General features: G+C 45.7%; 1 protein-coding gene across 1 annotated transcript in view; it reads left to right on the plus strand.

The window, feature by feature from the left end:
• The window catches only part of Fras1 (Fraser extracellular matrix complex subunit 1), a 337,326-nt gene that overhangs the window by 130,050 nt on the left and 186,975 nt on the right, over positions 1–20,301 (plus strand). Inside the window, exons 14-17 of the mRNA XM_037208856.1 lie at positions 926–1,069; positions 7,976–8,116; positions 9,847–9,987; positions 11,611–11,787. Of these exons, the coding sequence (XP_037064751.1) occupies positions 926–1,069; positions 7,976–8,116; positions 9,847–9,987; positions 11,611–11,787 (603 nt within the window). The remainder of the gene's footprint in view (positions 1–925; positions 1,070–7,975; positions 8,117–9,846; positions 9,988–11,610; positions 11,788–20,301) is intronic.

A 20,301-nucleotide genomic window follows, 5' to 3' on the forward strand; every position in this document is an offset into this window, starting at 1 on the left:
TAGATTGTACTCCATTGTGAAGCAAATGCCTTAAAAATAAGATGTGTTAACCAAATCACAGTAGGGGGTCTCAAAACAGGCAGCTAGCCAATCACAGGATGTTCCATTGTTAAGGATAAATCTCTCTACAGAAGCGCTAAGGTAAAGAAGAGGCACAGATAATTATAAAAGAGCAAATGCTGGAAGAGAAAGAAAAATGAAATATTAAGAGAACAACTCTAGTGTAGGAATGGCCTGCGTTTAGACTGGGAGAGATTGAAAGAAGAGAAGGCCTTGGGAGTCCTGGGGATATGTGGGGGGGGCAGTGCTGTGGGGAGAAGAGGAGGATGGAGAGGTGCTGAGCAATGTAATGTGTTGGGGAGTGATGGGGAGAAGGAAGGAGGAAAAGGAGGAGAGAGATCAATGCACCAGGTCTCTGAATGGTCCAGGTAAGGCTCGCCAATGACATCCCTCCCCAGCTCATTCTTAAGAAGCTGGTGGAGGTGGGCGGAGCTTCCTTTGCCTGCACACACTGTAGTGTGATTATGGCAGGCAGGGCAAGGGGATGAAGGCCATGGCATTTCATTAGACAGCCCGTCTTTGCCCAGAAAATTATTATTTCCTTCCCTGGGACTCCCATTACTCTAAAGCCATCAATTTCCTGTTCCAGATCCCTTAGCAATAACTTACGGAAGTTGTACTTCTGACCCCCGGAGATAGTCTTGCTCTCTCTCTCTCTCCCTCCCTCCCTCCCTCTCTTCTTCCCTCCCTCCCCCCTCTCTTTCTCTGGGGGCGGGCATGGTGTGTGTTTCTCTTGGGGTCAGTTCTATGCATAGCATTTCAGGAGTCTTCAGGAGTCTTCCTGTAAATTCTAAATCTTCGAATGCAAAAGGTGGGTAGTCTCTTCTATGACACGCCGGTCACTGACTGTGTTGCCTGTCTGCAGTCTGTCACGAGTCCTGTGCCGGCTGCTCGGGTCCCACAGAGAAGCACTGTGTGGCCTGCAGAGACCCACTGCAAGTGCTGAGAGACGGCAGCTGTGAGAACACCTGTGGCCAGGGCTTCTACAACCGGCAAGGGACCTGTGTAGGTAAGTGCCAGGCTGGGGTGCCGAAGCAGCCTTTCCTTCAGCTTTTGACACCTCCTGTATTCAAATCATAGCATTGGTACCATCATCATTCATACCAGACCACTTCCCTGATGTAAGTGGAGCAGAGACGCATGCCAGCCCGGGCAGACCCACCTTTGTTTTGGTATCAGTGGCTCAAAGTGGAATTGATCACAGCACTCTTCACAGTCCTGCTGGGATGATAGCCAGCCCAAGACATCCCCCACATGCCAGGCGTGGAGACCAACCAGCAAGAGATGTGGAGGTGCAGCAAAAGCACAGATCTGGGCATAACTCACCCCATCCACCTGCCAGCTCCTGCTTCCAAGAAGCTGTGAGCACATCACTGAGTGGGTAACCGGGCCTCTGCAGGCATGAGTAAGTGAAGCATCTAGAGACAGGACAGTGTCCTGGAGCGTCAGGTATAGCTGTGTGAGACTGAGGCAGCGAGGCAAAGTTGGAAAGGATGTAAGGAAGGATGCAGAGGGCAGGGTGATGAGATGGTACAGGAAGAATCTCCTAGCATAGTGTGCCAAATATGGAAAAAGTCAAGGGAATGAATTCTCTGGGGGTTCTAAGAAACATAGTCCAGTTAACACTTGGGTTTTAAAACCTCTAACCTGTAACACTGTAAGATAATAGATTTGTACCAGAGTTAATGGTAATTCGTCATAGCAGACACTGATTCACACCCAACTAGGCAGGCACAGAATAACCGCCATCAGTGCTCAGTGTTCGTTTTACCAATTATTCCACTAGCTAGACACCACCATGCTCCCAGCTCATATGAAGAGCAAGGAGGGTAAGAAACAAACCTGCCCTGGGCCTCACGGCTAATGAGGGCTGGAATGAGTAGGTGTAGCTCTTCCGGCTCTGGACAATACTTGGTCCAGAACCCACTTTGTTGTTACTGTAATATGAATCTACCTTCCCCATGTCTGTCTACTCCCCCTTCTCCTCCTCCTCTTGACCTTCTTTGTTCCTTTCTCCCTTGTTTCTGTCTTCAGGTGAACTGGCCAACTCTGGGGACATTGCTAAAATCCATAGGTAGCCATGTCCTGACAGTAGGTGGAAAGGTTTGAGCTGGATTGAAAGGTGGTTGTACCTACTGAGGACTGTGCTCACTATAACGGGGTCCTGCAAATCACTAAGAATGTGCAGCCCCGAAATCATTCTGAATTGTTCTTCTCTTCACCGGACAAGAGCAGCAATGAGATGCTTTAGGGGTCGGGTGACTTGCATAGGGAAGAGAGAGGGCCCTGGCAACTGCTTGCTCAAGGCTTTGGGGGGCGGGGTCCCTAACTCTCCTGGAATGCAAACTTTCATCTGGTGTGGCTTCACGTGAGGACAAAGAGAGAGGCCAGGCTGCCATTGGCCTCAGCATGTTAATCTTTCTGTCATCATCACTTTCCTGTTCAGTTAAGCCCGATGTATTCTCTAACGGTGGGCAGATGTCAAGTTCGTGCTAATCCTAAGGCCTAAAGTCATTTACACTTTGAGTCTCGGGGGAGGCTGCTCACTGCTGCTGACAGAGCAATGCCACTGTTCTGCTCCTGAGACTAGCTGGTGCCTTCTGCTGGTGACTTGGGTTTAAAAGGAGGAGATCGTGCAAGCTTGGGGGATGAGGGATGGGCATTCACTTGGGGTCAGGGGCCCAGTGTAGGAAGCCTGTGTTCCCTGTGGACTGCAAGGATTTAAAAATAAGACGCCGGTGTGGTGGCTAGTGATGCACAGGATTGACTGTGAGGACTGCTGCAGTTCCAGAAGATAGCCTGATCTACATTGACTGTGAGGACTGCTGCAGTTCCAGAAGATAGCCTGATCTACATTGACTGTGAGGACTGCTGCAGTTCCAGAAGATAGCCTGATCTACATTGACTGTGAGGACTGCTGCAGTTCCAGAAGATAGCCTGATCTACATTGACTGTGAGGACTGCTGCAATTTCAGAAAGACAGCTAGCCTGATCTACAGAATGAGTGACATTTTGAGACTCTGTCTCCAAAAACCAAAAATTAAATTAAGTTAAAATAAAATAAGCCCTGAGCACTTGGCTGGGAAGGGAGTATTACATCTGCATGAATTTTGAAGACTGTCTGAAGGCTTCTAGGCAGAAAGATAGCCCATGGCTGACTCAGTCCTACAGTGATCAGTAATTTCTGCCCACACCACATGGTTTGTAGTAGATGAGGGATGGTATTGGCACTGACCTTGGGGCCCCTGGGTAAAGACAACTGCGGCTCACACTTTCACAGCAGTGTTAGAGCCTTAAAGTTCATGTCACCTGACTTTAGGAATGGTCCTGTTTTCCAAAACAACCTAGAACCAAACCACCGACTGGTGTCTGAGTGTTAATTAAGACTTCAGATGCTGATAGCGGTGACTTATTTCCAATTCAGATTAGTGATATTCAAGATACAGACGGGCTGGTGTTGGTTTAATTATTGATAACTAGCTGGCCTGCTGGCTTGGGTCTGTAGATATCACAAAGTCAGGGGTTGTGGAGCATCCAGTTGTAAATGGTGTCGTGTTCCACCTTGTAGTTGAATTTCTAAGCAGTCTTATTAAATAAAAAAATAAAAATAAAAAAAACAAACCACGGAGCCAGAAATAGGGGTGAAAATCTGGCAGAGATCAGAGGAACCGGAACAGCCACCGGCTAACCAAACCTCACCACGCCACAGCTTCCAAAGTATGAGCTACTTCCTGTCTTACCCAGGCCTTTATTGCCTTGCTGTTCTGTCCTCTCATTGGCTATCTTAGCCCAGCTACCTCACTTCCTTGTCACTGCCTGCCTGTACAGACCTCCAGGTCTCTGTGGTTGGTACTGGGATTAAAGGTGTTTGTCACCACGCTTGGCTCTGTTCCTTAGTGTGGCCTTGAACACACAGAGATCCAGAGGGATTAAGGGTGTGTGCTAACATTTCATGACTTCTGTTTTTACTAATAGTGGCTGACCTTTATCCATTGATCTTCAGATAAATTTTATTGGGGGGACACAGATACATTATCACCATACCACCTGAAGGAACTTACTATTGCCATGCCAGTCTGTGGCCTGTGTCTTGGACTATATTAAATATAAGGAGTGGGACACTTCACGGGGAACCTTCATACTCTTTCAAGTACTTAGGGTCTTACGAAGGGCTGGTATAACCCTAGGTAATATAACTAATGTAATAGGTCAGGTTCACAGGCTTCTGATGCCACCCCATCTCCCTCTCTTTCTCTCTCTCTTTCTCCCTTTTTCTTCCCTCAGCCAGATAACTATTTGAATTCCTAGATTTTAAGTTAACTTTTTGCCTGCCTCTATGTCTGTGTGTTACCTCTATGCCTGGTGTTCATGGAGGTCAGAAAGGGCACTGGATCCATGAGAACCCAATCCAGGTCCTCTGGAAGAGTAGCAAATGCTCTTAACTCCTGACCCATCTATCCTCTCCCTAAAACTTCTTTTTAAAGTTGTTTTTGTTCAGGGGGCCTTTCTAATCAGGGTGTTCTGCTTTGAGTGCATACATATTTAACTGTGTCACACAATAGCATGCTCAGGGGTTTTGCTGTGCCCTGATTTCTAACTCAGTGCTATCTTTTCAGGATCTACTGGCCCTTCACATCTTGTGGCTGCAGGGTCCTCCCTTGTCCACCCTCACCATCCATTCTTCTTGTCTCCCAGTGCCTGGTCTCTTCTGCTCTCTCCACCCTTCTGCTGTCACCAGAGAACATTGGCTAACAGCCACAGCCCTGCCCCTTGATGAGCTTATCTGGAATGTTCCTGGGATTCCTGCCAGAAGCAGCCTTGTTGGTTTATTGATTCTACTTGGGCTTTATTTGATAAACTAGTGTCAGCCTGCTTTCCCAAATAGCTGTGTGTTCTCCATTCCCAAGGTTGGAGCTCCATTCCCAAGGTTGGAGGTTCTGTCATCTCCATATGGCGCCCATCACTGGGCACCACCAACCTTCTGAGTTTTCCTGATTACTAGGCATAAAGGGCTTTATTTATTTCTGAATACTAATGTGTATGAGCATCTTTACTGTTTGGCATTGACTTTCCTCTATATAAATCTGTTTTTTTTTTTAATTTTTTTTTTACCCATTTTCTATGGGTTTTTCTGCCTTTTATGTAGTTCCTTATATGTTAATTTTTTCACTGTTCTTTTGCCTTTTTAAAAAAATTATTATTGGTGTTAAGGATTGAATCTAGGGCTTGAGCATGCTAGGCAAGTATTGCTATTCTGCTGTTTCTTAGCCCTCTCGTTTTAAATAAGCACCTATTTCCCATTCTCTTTTCTTTTATCTTTGAATATGATGTCCTTCATTGAGCAGTTTCTTTTTTTATTGATTTAATTTGCTCTTGGACAGTTTCACACATGTGTAATGTACATTGTAACAGAAACATTTGATTCAGTTTTATCATCATTCTCTGCTTAAAAGCTTTGTTGTTGAATTGTTAAGAAGCTATGCCACTATTATCCACAAATTAATTGCTCTGCATTTTCTTCCATGAATTTAGCCATGTAAATTTAAGTTGCTGGCCCCTTGAGATCTTATTTATGTATGTGGCTTGTGAAGGCATACAATTTGTTTTTTTCTCAGTTTTGCTGTCCGGTTTTCCCAGCATGACTAGTCTCACCCTTTCTTTGGATATCTGTTGTATATTAAAGATCCGCATCAGCTAGTCTACACTCTATGTCTCTGCCCTTCTGTCAGCATCACATTTTTTTGCACATTGATTTCTATTGCCTGGTAGTTTATCATAAAGCTCAATGGGGAGCCCCTCCCAACTCCTCTTCAAAGTTACCTTAGGCACTAGACTACATATATCAGATTATTAAGAAAATTCAACTAGAATTTGTACTGCTATTGTGCTGAAGTTTCAGACTTAATTTGGAATGAAAAGACATCTTGCAAATGATTGTATTTAAATTTATGTTATCCTTTAAGGATTCCTTTCGAGCTGCCTTAAAATGTTTGATATATAATGTTATCATTACTAGTCAACTCTTAATTTTACCAAATTTCTTCAGGTCTTCCTTTCTGGGAAATTTTATTTAGCTTCTAGAAAATATGATTCTGTTGTGATAATTGTTCTAGAATTAGGGACTTTATGAGTTTTATGGTGATTGGGAGTGAAGGAGACTTTTCAGACTCTGGTTTGTTTTATTTGGTTGAGGGTGATTTTCTTAGTCTTTGATATTGGGACCATTGCCTTGGACCATTCTTGATTTACCTTGCTCACTTGGGTCTAGGCAGATGGGCAGTCCTCCACCACAGCAGATAGAATCTATGGTCAAAGCTTAAGATCTTCTCCTTAGTCTGAAGAAGAGCTGTGTTTGTCTCCAGGCAGTGAGCCCATGCTGGGGAGCCCTTCAAAACAGTGGTTCCTTGACCTCCTCCCTCTGCTCTACACACCCAGGCTCTGAGCCCCTTTCCCAGCCAGGCTATGTACCCACACTTTTGAGTGTGCACCCCCTCTTTGTATCTAGATGTTCTTTTATCAATCATTCAAACTTCTGTTTAAAGAACTCTTTCTGGGTCTACACTTCCAGCCTCTGCCCCTTTTCATTATTGTTCTCTCTGTCTCTTCCGTTCACAGCCACCAGCCTTTAACAGACCTTATCATCATAGCCCTCAATTCCTGTCCCTGGAGCTCATTGGAATGTGTGGTACAGGTCACCTAGAGCCCCATTTCCGAGTGTCGTGGAACCTTTTCAGACCTTGTTCATCCTCTCTGTTAACAACAGTCCTTGAGCCTTCCGCCTCTGGTAGTTTCTCAGCCACCATGTTCCCTTTTTGTCTTCTGCCATTGGACCATTTCTTTTTGGTCACTTCTATTATTTTTGGTTTGTTTGTTTGTTTGTTGACTTTAACAAGCCAACCCTGTCCACAGATCCTTCCCCTGTTCTGTGTTATCCTGCTCAGTTGAATTTGAATTCCAGGTAACTCTCAAGTAGCCATGGCTTCCGGAGGATAAGAGCTAAACATTGGTGTGCCTACAGAGTCTCTCTATCTAGGCCTGCCCACGGCTCTTACGTCATGGACCTCTGCTTCCTGGACAGCACCTTGTTCCATGTCTTGGGCCCTGACTTGCTCTTTCAGCTTAGTGGGTGTTTCTGTCAGCCTTACCTGATCTGACTTAATTTCTAAGTTAAAATTGATTGACCGGTAACTTCTTCTTAAGGTCCTTTCTGGACTTCTCCCTGCTCCTATCTCACAGAGTTTTTGAATGGTGTGTTTGATATTTGTGTTTGCTTTCCTTAAATTATATTAATATGCCATTTTAACTAGAGCCCAAGTTAATTTAATTTTTCTGTCTCTACCACCTACTACAACACCCCCACGCAACCCTGTGTTGGTGTTTTGAGGGTAGATGAATGAGTAAGTGCATGTGTAGATTTTGGAAGACTGTAAAGAATTCAACAATTTCAGTGTGTTTTTACCCAGTATGTTCTCAGTGGAATTCTGAATTATTGCTGAAGTATTGCTTTAAGTAGGGAAAATTGAGGCTATTTGGTTCTTAGTTACACAAAATCTACTTGCTATTCATTATCAACTTAAATTTAACTGGAAGTTGGTATTTTCATTTGCTGATCTGTCAGCCCTACTTCTGAAGCCATTTCGGTTTTAAATCCTGTATTGAACTGGATACACTGGTGGGTGTGCCTCAGAGTATTTATTGCATTTTGTTCAGTGAATAATTCTTCCATTATCCTTCCGCCTCAGAAAGGAAAGCATAGAGCCCTTTACAGTTTGGCATCAAGGGCACAGAACTCTTCTGAGCAGCCAGGGAATGAGACTGGGAGATACTGCTGCCAATTTGGGACGCTGTGAAGAGAGAGATCCCTGCTGTGTTGCTCACTGTCACCCCCCTCTGGTGGCTTTTTCCTTCCCATTAGCTTGTGACCAATCCTGTAAGAGTTGTGGCCCCAGTAGTCCCAGATGTCTTACCTGTACTGAGAAGACAGTGTTGCATGACGGGAAATGCATTTCTGAGTGCCCTGATGGATACTATGCTGATACCACTGGAAGATGCAAAGGTATGAGATGGGACATTACCACCACCATCATCATCACCACCACCATCAGAAGTATTTAGTGTGTATTTGGCAGCACACTATTTCTCTTTGGTAATTGGTGTATTCGAGGAACAGGTTACTTCAAAGGGATAGCTTTTTCATAATAGAAACTACGCCCGTGTCTAGTACAGGAGAGGGGAGTGTGGGAATGGGAGATATGAGCGGATTCCATAGGATGGGGTAAGTACATGAAAGCCTTATGCCTATCAGTCATCCCCAGAGATCATTTGCTCTGTTTGAAATGTCAAGAAGATCTTTTAGATGCAGCCCTCATGTACTTGTAAACCAGTGCTAACCTGTGTCAGTGATGACAAAATCATTCCTCCCCTGGCATTTATAAACTCATATCCGCAGTGACAGGGCATGACAAAAATTAAATAAAAAAAGAAAACCAAGTTTGATAGCCAGTAAAGCTGAAGTCTGCCTCCACTAAAAGTTTATTTTTATGTGCAATTTGTATAATGGTTCTTTCGGATTGATAAGCTCATGAATCATTGCCATTTGAGACTCTATTGACTTCAGTTTGTACAGGCTTGACTTTGATCTTTTCCTTATAGGCATCTGAGGATGTGTTCTGCCCCACATAACTTGGTTGTCCCCCTTCTCTGAAACTTAATCTGAGGCGGTTCTTACTTCTGCCTCAACATCTTTTAGAGCAGGCTGTTTGAGCCCCGCCACCTGCATCTCCTTATCAAACTCCCTTTGTCTGCCAACCTCTTTATGCACCAAAGCTCATCACTTTTCCTCCGCCCCAAGGTTCTCAGCCCATCCCCCGGCTCCCCCTGTCTGGCTCCTGACCACTACCCTTCAGAAAATTTTGCCTGTGTCTCACTGTTGTCCTGGGCAGCTCTGAAGGCTCAGCCTGGGCCATGCTCTTAGGATCAAGTTAACACAAGCAGGGGGTGGCGAGAGGGATCCCTAACATGGTCATACATACTGGTAAGACTCTTTCCTGCAATAATGTAATTCTTAGAAGCGTAGAATACCAAAGCTAGAAGTATGTTCAGTCACCATCTAGCCCACCCTCTTACCTGGACTGGACTAGGCTTGGCTAAGAGGAATCCCAGGCCACTTTTCTTATTGTTCTGACAGGGAGGCTTAGGTCCCCACAAACAACATCCCTGCTTGCTCTGAATGAGCTTTGTGATCTTGGGTTAAGAGAGAGAGAGGGAGACAGAGAGACAGAGAGAAACAGAGACAGAGACAGAGAGACAGAAAGACGGAGATGAAGAGCGTGCACTAGGGATCTGCTCACATCCACTTCCACAGCCTCACCATGCCTACTTCCTGTATGGGTTCTCTGGACCTAATGCTTGCACAGCACGTATTTTACTAACTGAGCTATCTCCTCAGTGCCTTGGGTAAAATTTTAACGCGACGCGCCCCCCACACACACACACATACCTCAGTTTCCCTAACTGTAAAGTGTGATTACCAATACCTACTTCTGAATGTTGCCATGGGACTGAAAAGTGTCATCGCATAGAAAGCACTTCATGCAAATAGAGGGAGCTGATAAGCTGGCAGAGTGTGAGTAGAGGGTGAGTGTGGGTGAGGGCGGGACAGTTCTGACAATGTGACCATCTGCCAACATGTTCCCTCTTTGGTGTGTTCTGACATCCGGGAGGAAGACCAGCCAGGCATCGTCTCTGCCGTGCCTGAAGCCTGCTGTACTACTCTCTCCTCCTCAGTGTGTCACGTCTCATGTGCCAGCTGCTCTGGACCTGCAGCCGCTCACTGTACAGCCTGCATCCATCCCCGGGCTCTTCATCAAGGTCACTGCCTGCCGAGCTGTGGAGAGGGTTTCTATCCCAACCATGGGGTCTGCGAAGGTGCGGTTGGTATCACTGTTATTCCTCATGCCCAACCACAAGGACATGGGCTGACACGCCTTCCCGCCAGTATTGCTTTCCAATACAACTTTTCTTCTCATGTATCTTAAATGGCTACGAACACATCAGAGCCTGTACCATCTCTCTCTCTGTTGTCTTTTGATTCCACAACCCAAAATTCAACCACTTGCTGATCAAAAATACAAAGACGAAGTTCCAGAAATTTTCCCAAAGCGAAGTTTTAACCCACTCCATGTATATGATGTGTGCGGATGTTGTGTTAGGCACTTACTGAGTCTGAGATCAAGTATATATGTGGACCGGTGTAGGCTATGTGCTAATGCCAGGCCAATTTATAAAAGAAATACATCATCTACAGATTTTGATACCTGTGGAGATGCCAGAATCCAGTCCCCTGGAGGACATGGAGGGATAACATATGTATGATGTTTTCTTTTCATCTTAATAGTTTTATAAAGGGATGATAATCTGAAATACACACACACACACACACACACACACACACACACACACACACGCACACACACACACACACACCAAGCCATTCAAAAGTTCATGAGTTTTCTGGCCATCCGTATAGGGAATGTTATTTCCTTTAGCATACATTGATTTTCACTCCCCTCTCTGTGCTTTCCTGGTATTGCTAATGTTTATAGACTTCATTTGCTTTTCCCTGAAGAACTTTTCGTTAATGATACTGAGAGCAGACTGAGAATCACTAGCAACGCCTCTGGCTGAGTGAAATAGAAAATCTTAAATTGCTGTTTGCCAAAAGGCTCTGGGGCTCCTGGGGAGGGTGGTAGCGTTTGAGCCTTTTGAACATAGAACACTGGGGGTGAGCCTTTAATTAAAAAATTTATATTTGTTTGCACCTTGGAAAAGTGAAAATAGCAGAATGAAAAATTATAACAAGTAAACTTCATTAAGTGTTTGAAAGAAAGCATTTAGAGAATCTTTTAAAGAACCAGCGAGTTAATTATATCAATATTTGGGCACAAGGAGGTTTGTGTACAGTATTGGCTTTGATTTTTAAGACTCACCGGGGAAAACAAAACCCTATTATAGACTGAGAAGTTTTGTTCATGCTCAAAGGAGGCCTCTTCCTTGTTTAGAAAGTCAGCTTTCCCCCCAGTAAATCCCAAGAAGATTCTGTTGCCTGGGCCTCTCCATAGAGGTTGATGGATGAGCATAATGGTCAGTCATACAATGACCAGTTTTTGCAAGAGGCAGAGTAACGGCCTCTGTACAAATGCTTCTAAAAATCTTCAATAAAAACTGAGGGCATGATGTTAAATGGTCGTTCTGTGAATGTGCTTCTCTGGAGAGCCAAGCAAATATTGTCCAGTTTGCTGGGTTTTATTGTCATCCTGCCTGACAGCCCTTCTAGTTGCTGAGAGATGAGACTCATTTTCCCATCCTCACTTCCCCTTCTCACAAGCATTATCAGCAGCTCTGTACTTTGTGTGGAACACTAGAAAAATCCTCTTCTGCAAGGACAGACCTCCTGAGCTTTCTAAGTGGTTTTGACCTCGGGAGGGACTTATATTGATTGAAACATACTTGACCTTTGAGTTGCTTTCTGCGTGTTATTCCGATCTGCAGCCTGCCATGCTTCCTGCCACACGTGTGTGGGTCCCGCGCCCTCTCACTGTACGGAGTGTGAGAAGCCAGAGGCAGGACTACGGGTGGAGCAGCACTCGGGGGCAAATGGCCCCTACGGGGAGTGTGTGCCCCAGTGTGGAACCCACTTTTACTTGGAGAGCACTGGACGATGCGAAGGTAAGCTTGGTTGACAAACATCATGGGTAGATGGCTTATTTTCTAAAGATCCTATGAGGTGGAACTCCGGCCAGGGAGATTTCTGACTTCTGGTGAACAGGCTTCTAGATGTCTGTGGTAAATCAGGAGGCCGGCATGCAAAAGAGTGAGACCACTGATGTCCTATGTCCTGTGAGTCATAGATGATCGTCTAGAGCCCTGAGTCCTGTTCTCAGAAGATCCAGCTAGAAGTTCCTTCAGAGACCTGTGTAGGCAGCTAAGGAAGACTCTGCTCTCATCTAGTAGTTTTTTGTTTTGTTTTGTTTTATTTTGTTTTTCCTAATTGGCACTCAAATAGGGATTTCTCCCCTTAGGGCAAAATCCAAATGGTAGTCAAGATTTTGAAGCTGTTCACATTGTCACCTTGTCATATTATCCATAGAGGGTTGATGGCATGCTAAATGCCAACTCAGTAAGCCAGGTCACCAGTGAGAGCATCAGAAGATGAAAGGCATGGTTTCCAGAGGCCTGAGGGGCATCTTTTCCAATCCTGCAAGAAGCTGCTGTGTCCATATAGGAACTGTTTGGTTTATGCAACGGAAAATGGTAATGCATTGACATTGTCTTGTAGTAAGTCTTGTAAAGGATGTTCCGGTGTTAGGAAAAATAGGAAAAGAGCTTCCTTCTGACCAAAACACCACAGTGTTTAGCATTTGCCTGTAGTACTCGGAGTCTTTTCTTCTTTTGTCGGCTTTAAGGGTTTCTTTGTAACTGTAAGCACGCTGCTTACAGATTTGACCTTGTTCCTGCTGACTTACAGTGATTTCAACTTCAGATGTGGATGGATGCTCAATGAAAATCATGGATTGAAAGTTAGGGTGAATGTTTCCGATGTTGCACAGCATAGGCAGAAGTGTGTGGACTTAGACTCCAGATACCCAGACCCTGGACCTCTCTGAGCTCTGCATTCACAACATTAGTAATTGTCTTCCACAAAGGCAATATGCCAGGATAGAAGAAGCCTGGGAACACAAAGTTCCTGGAAACTTTGAAGTCGCCTTGCTTAACTGGTATAAATATAGGTCCAGATGCTCAGGAGTTCAGGTACATTATAAGGGGTGTGCCCTTGCTTCCAGGAAGGTGCAGAGTTCCGGGGTTTATATGGGGCCCAGAAACTTCACTATTCTTCAGGTGTCCTGACTTGTATTCAGATGTGTGTGTGCACATGCAAATGTGATACACACACATGTGTGTATATATGTGCACATATATGTATGTATGTGTGTGTATATATGTGTGTGTGTGTGTGTGTATGTGTGTATGCTGGGTAGTGGTGGTGCGCACCTTTTATCCCAGCACTCAGGAGGCAGAGCCAGGAGGTTCTCTGAGTTCCAGGCCAGCCTGTTCTACAGAGCGAGATCCAGGACAGACAACAAAACTACACAGAGAAACCCTGTCTCAAAAAAACAAAAAGTCTCAGAAATGAGTAATGACTGGAGCCCTGGAGTTCATTGCACTACTCGTAGGCAGCTTGACAAGATGGAGAGACTCTGCCTTTCTAGGCAGCTTGCTAGTCTCTGCTTTGTCCATGCAGCTCAGCTGGCCTGCTCCTCTGCCGGGCAGCTCAGGTGGTCTCAGCGTGCCTCTCAGCAGCTCTCACTGCTTATAGAAGTTTGGAGAGGGAGGGGCCTAATACATTCGGTCAATTTCAGGGACTTCCTGAATCTTCGGAGTGTTTACGTCCTGAGGCTTAAGGAGCCTCCCTTTAGAACAGTGGTTCCCAATGCTCCTTCCTATTGCTGTGACTCGTTAACACAGTTCCTCATGCTGTGCTGACCCTCAACCACAAAATCTCTTTCATTGCTACTTCATAACTGCGATTTTGCTATTGTTATGAATCACAGTGTAAATATCAGTGTTTCCCAATCGTCTTAGGTCATCCCTGTGAAAGGGTTGTTCGACCCCCAAAGGGGTCATGACCCACAAGTTGAGAACTACTGCTTTAGAACAACCCGAGTTTTAATGGGTTTCTTTGCAGGAGGGAATGTTTCCTCCCTTTACAACATCCTGAGTCTTACTTAGCTCCCTTCCAAGATGAAACGTATCAACTCAGAGGATTGCTATGCAAAAGCTTCCTTAAGGTTTCTGCTTTTTAGCAAGCTCCCAGCACCCTAAGAAACATTAAGTATAACTCATAGCCCTGCTTGATGGGGAAGTACAGAGAGAAAATGGAAGGAAACAATAGAAAGATAAAACATGTATTCCTTATTTCTTTTTGCCCTTCCTCCTTCTCCCCCTCTTATCATTATCCCCTCCCCTTTAAAGAAATGTTTAATGATGTGTTAGGATCTGAGAACTGGTCTCTGGTTCCACATGTCCAGCTGGGGACCATGTGCCCTGAGGTCTGAGTGGGAAAGGGACAGACCTCAGTGAATGCTGGTCTTTCCAAATGCAGATGCTGTGTGAGGTTCTTAGCTTTCCTGGGAGTTGTATAGATGCTAGACAAGTCCCACTTTGCCCTGCCAAGAGACTGTGATTTTTTTCTCATGGGTTCCACAATCCCAGGAGAAACTAGGACAGAAAAAAAATCCAGTCTGTGCACAATTATCACCTCATAGTTTTGAGCATTATTAGTGAAAATAAAAGACAGAATTTGGAGTGAGTTCAAAAGAGTGAAGTAAAGTGATCAACAGTTTTGAGAGTTAGAATTTTAAGCAAACAAAATTTTATTTTCAGTGCTGTTATTTGGCTGGGAAAATAATAATTGCATCATGAGAAATTACTTTTTTTTTAATCACTTTATCCTAACACCAGACTTTGGGAACAGGTAGTGAGCTGTGTGCTGGGAGAAGGAACCAAGGCCTAGGGAAGTTCCAGGTTATGAGTTACCCCAAATTACACTGGCGGTATGGAGTATGGCTGGGTGGAACCTAAGCCAGGGGACTCCAGGGTCTGCACTTGTAACCACCGGGCCACTGCCAGTCTCTAAGAGCTACATCTTCTTATTAGGAGTGTGCAACCACTGGCCCCCCTTTCCAAAAGAAGCATAGCCCACTAACGTGGCCAGTTGGGGTTTTTTCAGTTTGGAAGGGCATCCTTGGCAAAGAGAAGTGTTCCAGGACCCCTGTTACATAGGCATCTTTTAGAAGAGATTAGACCCCAGGCCCTCTGGGAGGGCTTAATTGTGGTCAGATAGAGAAAGACTGCCGTGACCTCCCGAGTCCCAGGTAGCCCATGATTGTATGCTCGTTAACATAATATTATTAGGTACCCCTCACACGTTGTCTGCTCACATTACGAGCAAATCCCTGTGCAGTCTCCACCAGGTAGGCTGCTGGCCTCAATTCGTACGTGACGAGAATGTGGCAGAAAGAGGTTAATTGAGTTGCCCAGGGTTCCGCTGGGAAACTGAGTGCGACTACCCGTTGTTTCCAGCCTTACCTGAGTACCACGTGAGCTGACTGATCGGTTTGCTGTCACTCATCCCGCATCCTTGCGAATCTTCCCACGATCTCACAACCATTTTCATTGCTGCTTGTAGCTGTGTCTGTGAAATCCTGCCTGAGAGTCCTGTGAGATTGGATGGCTCTCCACATCCCACGGCTTCCCAGGGAGGGCACCTTCGGTCGCAAGTGCTTTTCTGTAAAGAAGAGCAGAACAGCTGGTTTCTGGAACTCTCTCTCCTTCTTTTCTTGGGGACTGCAGCATGAGGCGGTCGGAATATTACTGCAGCTAATGAAAGAGAGAAGCAGAGTCATGACACAAGGAAGGAATTTACCCAAAGGCTTCTGATGTGTCCAGAGTTAGCACAAAAGTTTGTGCTTTCAGTTATGTGACAAATCGGGAAGTATGTAGCACAAGATGAAGCAACCTGGCGTGTGTGTGTGTGTGTGTGTGTGTGTGTGTGTGTGTGTGTGTGTGTGTGAGAGAGAGAGAGAGAGAGAGAGAGAGAGAGAGAGAGAGAGAGAGAGATTTAACAAACACTGAACAAAGAAAACACTGCTTCTCAGGAGCGTTCATCCCTTACACAAGTGTTGACCGAATGTCCCTTTTGGGTGCCAGTTCTAAACAGGAGAGATGTCCATGCCAATGAGTCAAGTCAAACTTCCTGTTCTTGTGCAAAGCACATTCCTGTGGGAGAAACAGAGAATGAATGAATGGATGAATGAATGAATGAATGAATGAACGAAAGAACCGATTCTTTCCTACACTTTTGGGTGGTGGTCCCTGCTAGGAGGTTCCTGGCTAGGTAGTGATTGAGAAATGAGCCGCAGTGGCTCTACAGCAGAAGGCTTCTGAAGAGGTGGAACTAGCGGTCTCCGTGTGTGGGTCCTGTGGTTTCGGCTTCCGCTCGACAGAGAGATGGACCGGTCAGAAGAATGTTCCGTTGTGCTTCTTTGTCCCATAGTCTCTCTTTCCAAGTGTGCGTAGAAAAGCTGGTGCAGAAGAGGCTCTGTTTCATGTAATTGTGAAAGATGTTTTGGAAGCATGTGTAGTGGTCAACCAAAGCTGTGCGTTTGAATTAAATAATCACCATGTATGTAGCATTAGTGAAAAGAAGAGTCCAGAGTTATCTCACACATTCAACTGAGTTTTCACTGGCACAGCCAGATTGAAGTTTCTTAAGAAAGAAAGCAGAGAACAGAAGAAATAATCCATGCTCGCCCTCCCCAATAAGACTAAACAAATCGCACATTAGTGTAAACCTCCCCCCAAGCAATATCACTAAAGCACCTCTCACTTTTGCATCTGTATTTCCCACTGATTTCCCAGGCTTCAGTTAGTTAATCTGAGCAACCCTGGGGCCTTGGAAGGAACAGCTAAGAGTTAAGCAGTGGTGATCCGTGGGCTCCAGTAGAGGATGTGGGTTCTCAGAAATAAGTCCTTTTCTTCCAGTTGTGTGAATCTGTGTCCTTGTGTTGAGGTAGAGCCATACAGTTTAAGGCCGGGTCATCCAATTAACAGTGCAGCGCATCCGCCATTAAGCAGCTTGCCCATGGAGGTGAGGACAGGCTGTGAACATGGCCCAGGTGATTCGATTAGCCATGTAATTGCCCCAATTCCATGGCAGATTAACAATGCATTCTTTCAGTCCCCACCAGGAGGATTAAGGTTGTCATTGTTTTGAAGAAATTACAGATTTTATTTTTGCAATTGAACTTTGTTTCCATGCGGTCTCACTTGTCTCCGAGGAGATCCGTTCTGCAGGGTGCTTAGCGTGTGAGCCTCCCTGTCCCCTCCCCGCACAGGCTGACTGTTCTCTGTACTCACGCTGGTAATGGAGTTTCCAGACACCCAGCTTTGCAAGCCTTCTTTTTCAGCCTCTGACTTAGCCCAGCTTCTCCGGGAAAGTCCTACCGACTACACAGAAAAACTGCGCACAGCTGAGTTTAGTCTAGCCTTATTCCTTAAAGATAAATTCACTCATTATTTTGGTTTATTAATTAATGTCCTTTAGGTGAACAGGAAGAAATACAGCATTTCGCGTGTATTTTGATCTATTTTGTTGTTACTAAGACTCACCAAGGGCCTCTAGGCAGAGTTTTAATTAAAGAAATAAATGGGCAGGAATCTGCCTGCACCACTCACGAATCTGTGCCTGTTTATGAAGTTGGAATCCCTTTACAGTAATTGAATAAAACATATGGAATCTATATTAAACAATTATCTTTAATATGGTCCCCAAGGTGCTGACAGAGCTGCACAAATACGTGCCTTCTGATAACGTTCAGTCCTGTTCACTCTCCCCCTCTGCCTTTTAGAGCCTGGGTGTGCCAGGCTTGGGGGTGGAAGATGAAAAGATAGAGACCGAGCCTTGAGGCAAGCCTACTCACACATGAGGAACTGGCGTCTGGCAAGTGTTTAGAAGCTCATTGTGTGTGCTGAAGTACAGGGCGAAAGAGTCGGGCTCTTGAGGAGAGGTGTGGTGAGGACAGATGTAAGAAAAGCTTTAAGATTAGTGGGTATCCATCAGGAGAAGATGGGAAAGGGCTTTGGAGGGTAAGCAGACTGCAAGTGGTAAACCTGGAATGTCTAGAGGACTGCGGGAAGTCCTGTATTTCTACCGTGAGAGACCAAAGAGGGGAACTGTGAGGGTGTCACTGGAGAGGAGCCGTGAGGATCTTACTGCGCAGTGCTCTGATACTCACTGCACAGTGCCTGTGACCTCACTGCACAGTGCCCTGCCACCTTACTGCACAGTGTCCTGCCACCTCACTGCACAGTGCCTGTGACCTCACTGCACAGTGCCCTGCCACCTCACTGCACAGTGCCTGTGACCTCACTGCATAGTTTTCTGTGACCTCACTGCACAGTGCTCTGTGACCTCACTGCACAGTGCCTGTGACCTCACTGCACAGTGCCCTGCCACCTCACTGCACAGTGCCTGTGACCTCACTGCATAGTTTTCTGTGACCTCACTGCACAGTGCTCTGTGGCATCACTACACAGTGCTCTGTGACCTCACTGCATAGTGTTCTGTGACCTCACTGCACAGTGCTCTGTGACCTCACTGCATAGTGTTCTGTGGCCTCACTGCACAGTGCTCTGTGGCCTCACTACACAATACTCTGTGACCTCACTGCACAGTGCTTTTCCACCTCACTGCACAGTGCTCTGTGGCCTCACTACACAATACTCTGTGACCTCACTGCACAGTGCTTTTCCACCTCACTGCACAGTGCTCTGTGACCTCACTACACAGTGCTCTGTGACCTTACTGCACAGTGCTCTGTGGCCTCACTGCACAGTGCTCTGTTACCTCACTACACAGTGCTCTGTGACCTCACTGCACAGTGCTCTGTGGCCTCACTGCACAGTGCTCTGTTACCTCACTACACAGTGCTCTGTGCTTACCAAAGAGTCTGGAGTTAACACTATTGCTGGCCAGCCATTAACAAAAGGCCTGGTGCGTGGGAAATAATCTGCTTACTTTTCACTGTGTAAGTATTTTTTCTGCTGCTTTTGTGGCAGGTAAATAGGAGATAAAGAGGGGTTGGCTATAAGACTGGACCACCAGTCTTTGTCATGCATGATCTTGAAGGACCTCACCAAGGGGTTCTGGGAGTGGATGCTCAGAAAGACTTGATGGAGATATAGGAAGGAAAGGCAGCAGAAGTAGAAGTCTGGGGTCTTCTGTGTTCATAGGTGAAAGCTGGAACGTGGTGGGTAGTGGTGGGAGGGCGGATTCACAGCAGACATCGGGCAGGGCAGTCTCATGGGAGTGACAGTGAGGGTGGAACACAGTTCCCAGCCTCTGCCATGATTGACATTGAAAATAGCTAAAGTGGATAAGAAAACATTGCATGTCTCTCTCCAAGGGAATCTCTCTCTCTCTCTCTCTCTCTCTCTCTCTCTCTCTCTCTCTCTCTCTCTCTCTGTGTGTGTGTGTGTGTGTGTGTGTGTGTGTGTGTGTGTGTGTGTGTGTAAGAGGCAGGGGGAGCACAGGAGTCCTGGAAGAGGGGAGGGGTGATGAGGGAGGCTAATATGAGCAAAATACAATGATATATATATATATGGTTAAAAATGCTGTAGCGAGGTCCATCATTTTGAATGCCAGCTAACTTTTTTTTAAAAGAAAAAAGGGAGTACGTTAATGATAAGAAAAGTTATTTTTAAAGAAAGCAGTGGACAAGGCGTATTTGGAAAGGAGGGCTATGAGATCCCTAGGAAAGGCCACATGAAGATCTCCCGTCGGCAGTGGATTTATTGGTGTCCACAAAGGCCAGCTCTGTCCTCATAAATTCTGGACTCAGCAGCCCAGAGGTCAGGAAAGCTGTGCGCAGGTCCACCAGGGTGAGAGGAGAGAGGCAGAGGGGGAGCGTGGGGAAGATCCCATGTTTATGCAGAAAATCCAGAAAAAGGCTAAAGAGATGATCAGAGAAAGTGACAAATTGAATCTGATGTCAACATTTCCATCCACCTGTCCGCCCTTCACACACCTCCTACCCACCTGCTTAGCCCGTAGGGTGTCACTCATGGGACGTAGAACATGCTCAGAACAGGGTCAAGGACAGATGCACAGGAGTGGAGATGAAAAAGATTGACCTTCACCCTTGAAGTTAGGGCAGGGGTGGGGAACACATGGAGGACGATAAATCATATTAAATGGGGCTGGGGGTGAGAAGAAGGAAAAACGAAATTGATTTAAACTGAACTCAGTTACATTTTCATCCTGCTTCAGTATCCCTGTGGTACATCCCGGAGAATTCTGACATCTACATCATACTTTGACAGATGTCTACCTCAGTATTTGCTTTTGACATGGACAGCCAGGAACTCTTACATGATTTGAAAGCCGGGATACAGGACCACTTTTTTTCTATCATGAAAAAGTAGTCATATCCACATTCAAGGAGAGAGAGTCTAAATTGGGTGTCTTCATCAGGCCCCTCCCTGTGGAGACTGGAGAACCTTGCAGAAGAGAGGGAGGAAAGACTGTAGGAGTCAGAGGGGACAGAGGAGAACGTGGCCCACTGAATCGGGGTTCGTATGGGCTCACAGAGGCCGCAGCAGTGAGCACAGGGCCTGCATGGG

This window comes from Peromyscus leucopus, chromosome 10 (assembly GCF_004664715.2).
Source record: "Peromyscus leucopus breed LL Stock chromosome 10, UCI_PerLeu_2.1, whole genome shotgun sequence".
In the NCBI taxonomy this organism is placed as follows: Eukaryota; Metazoa; Chordata; class Mammalia; order Rodentia; family Cricetidae; genus Peromyscus; species Peromyscus leucopus.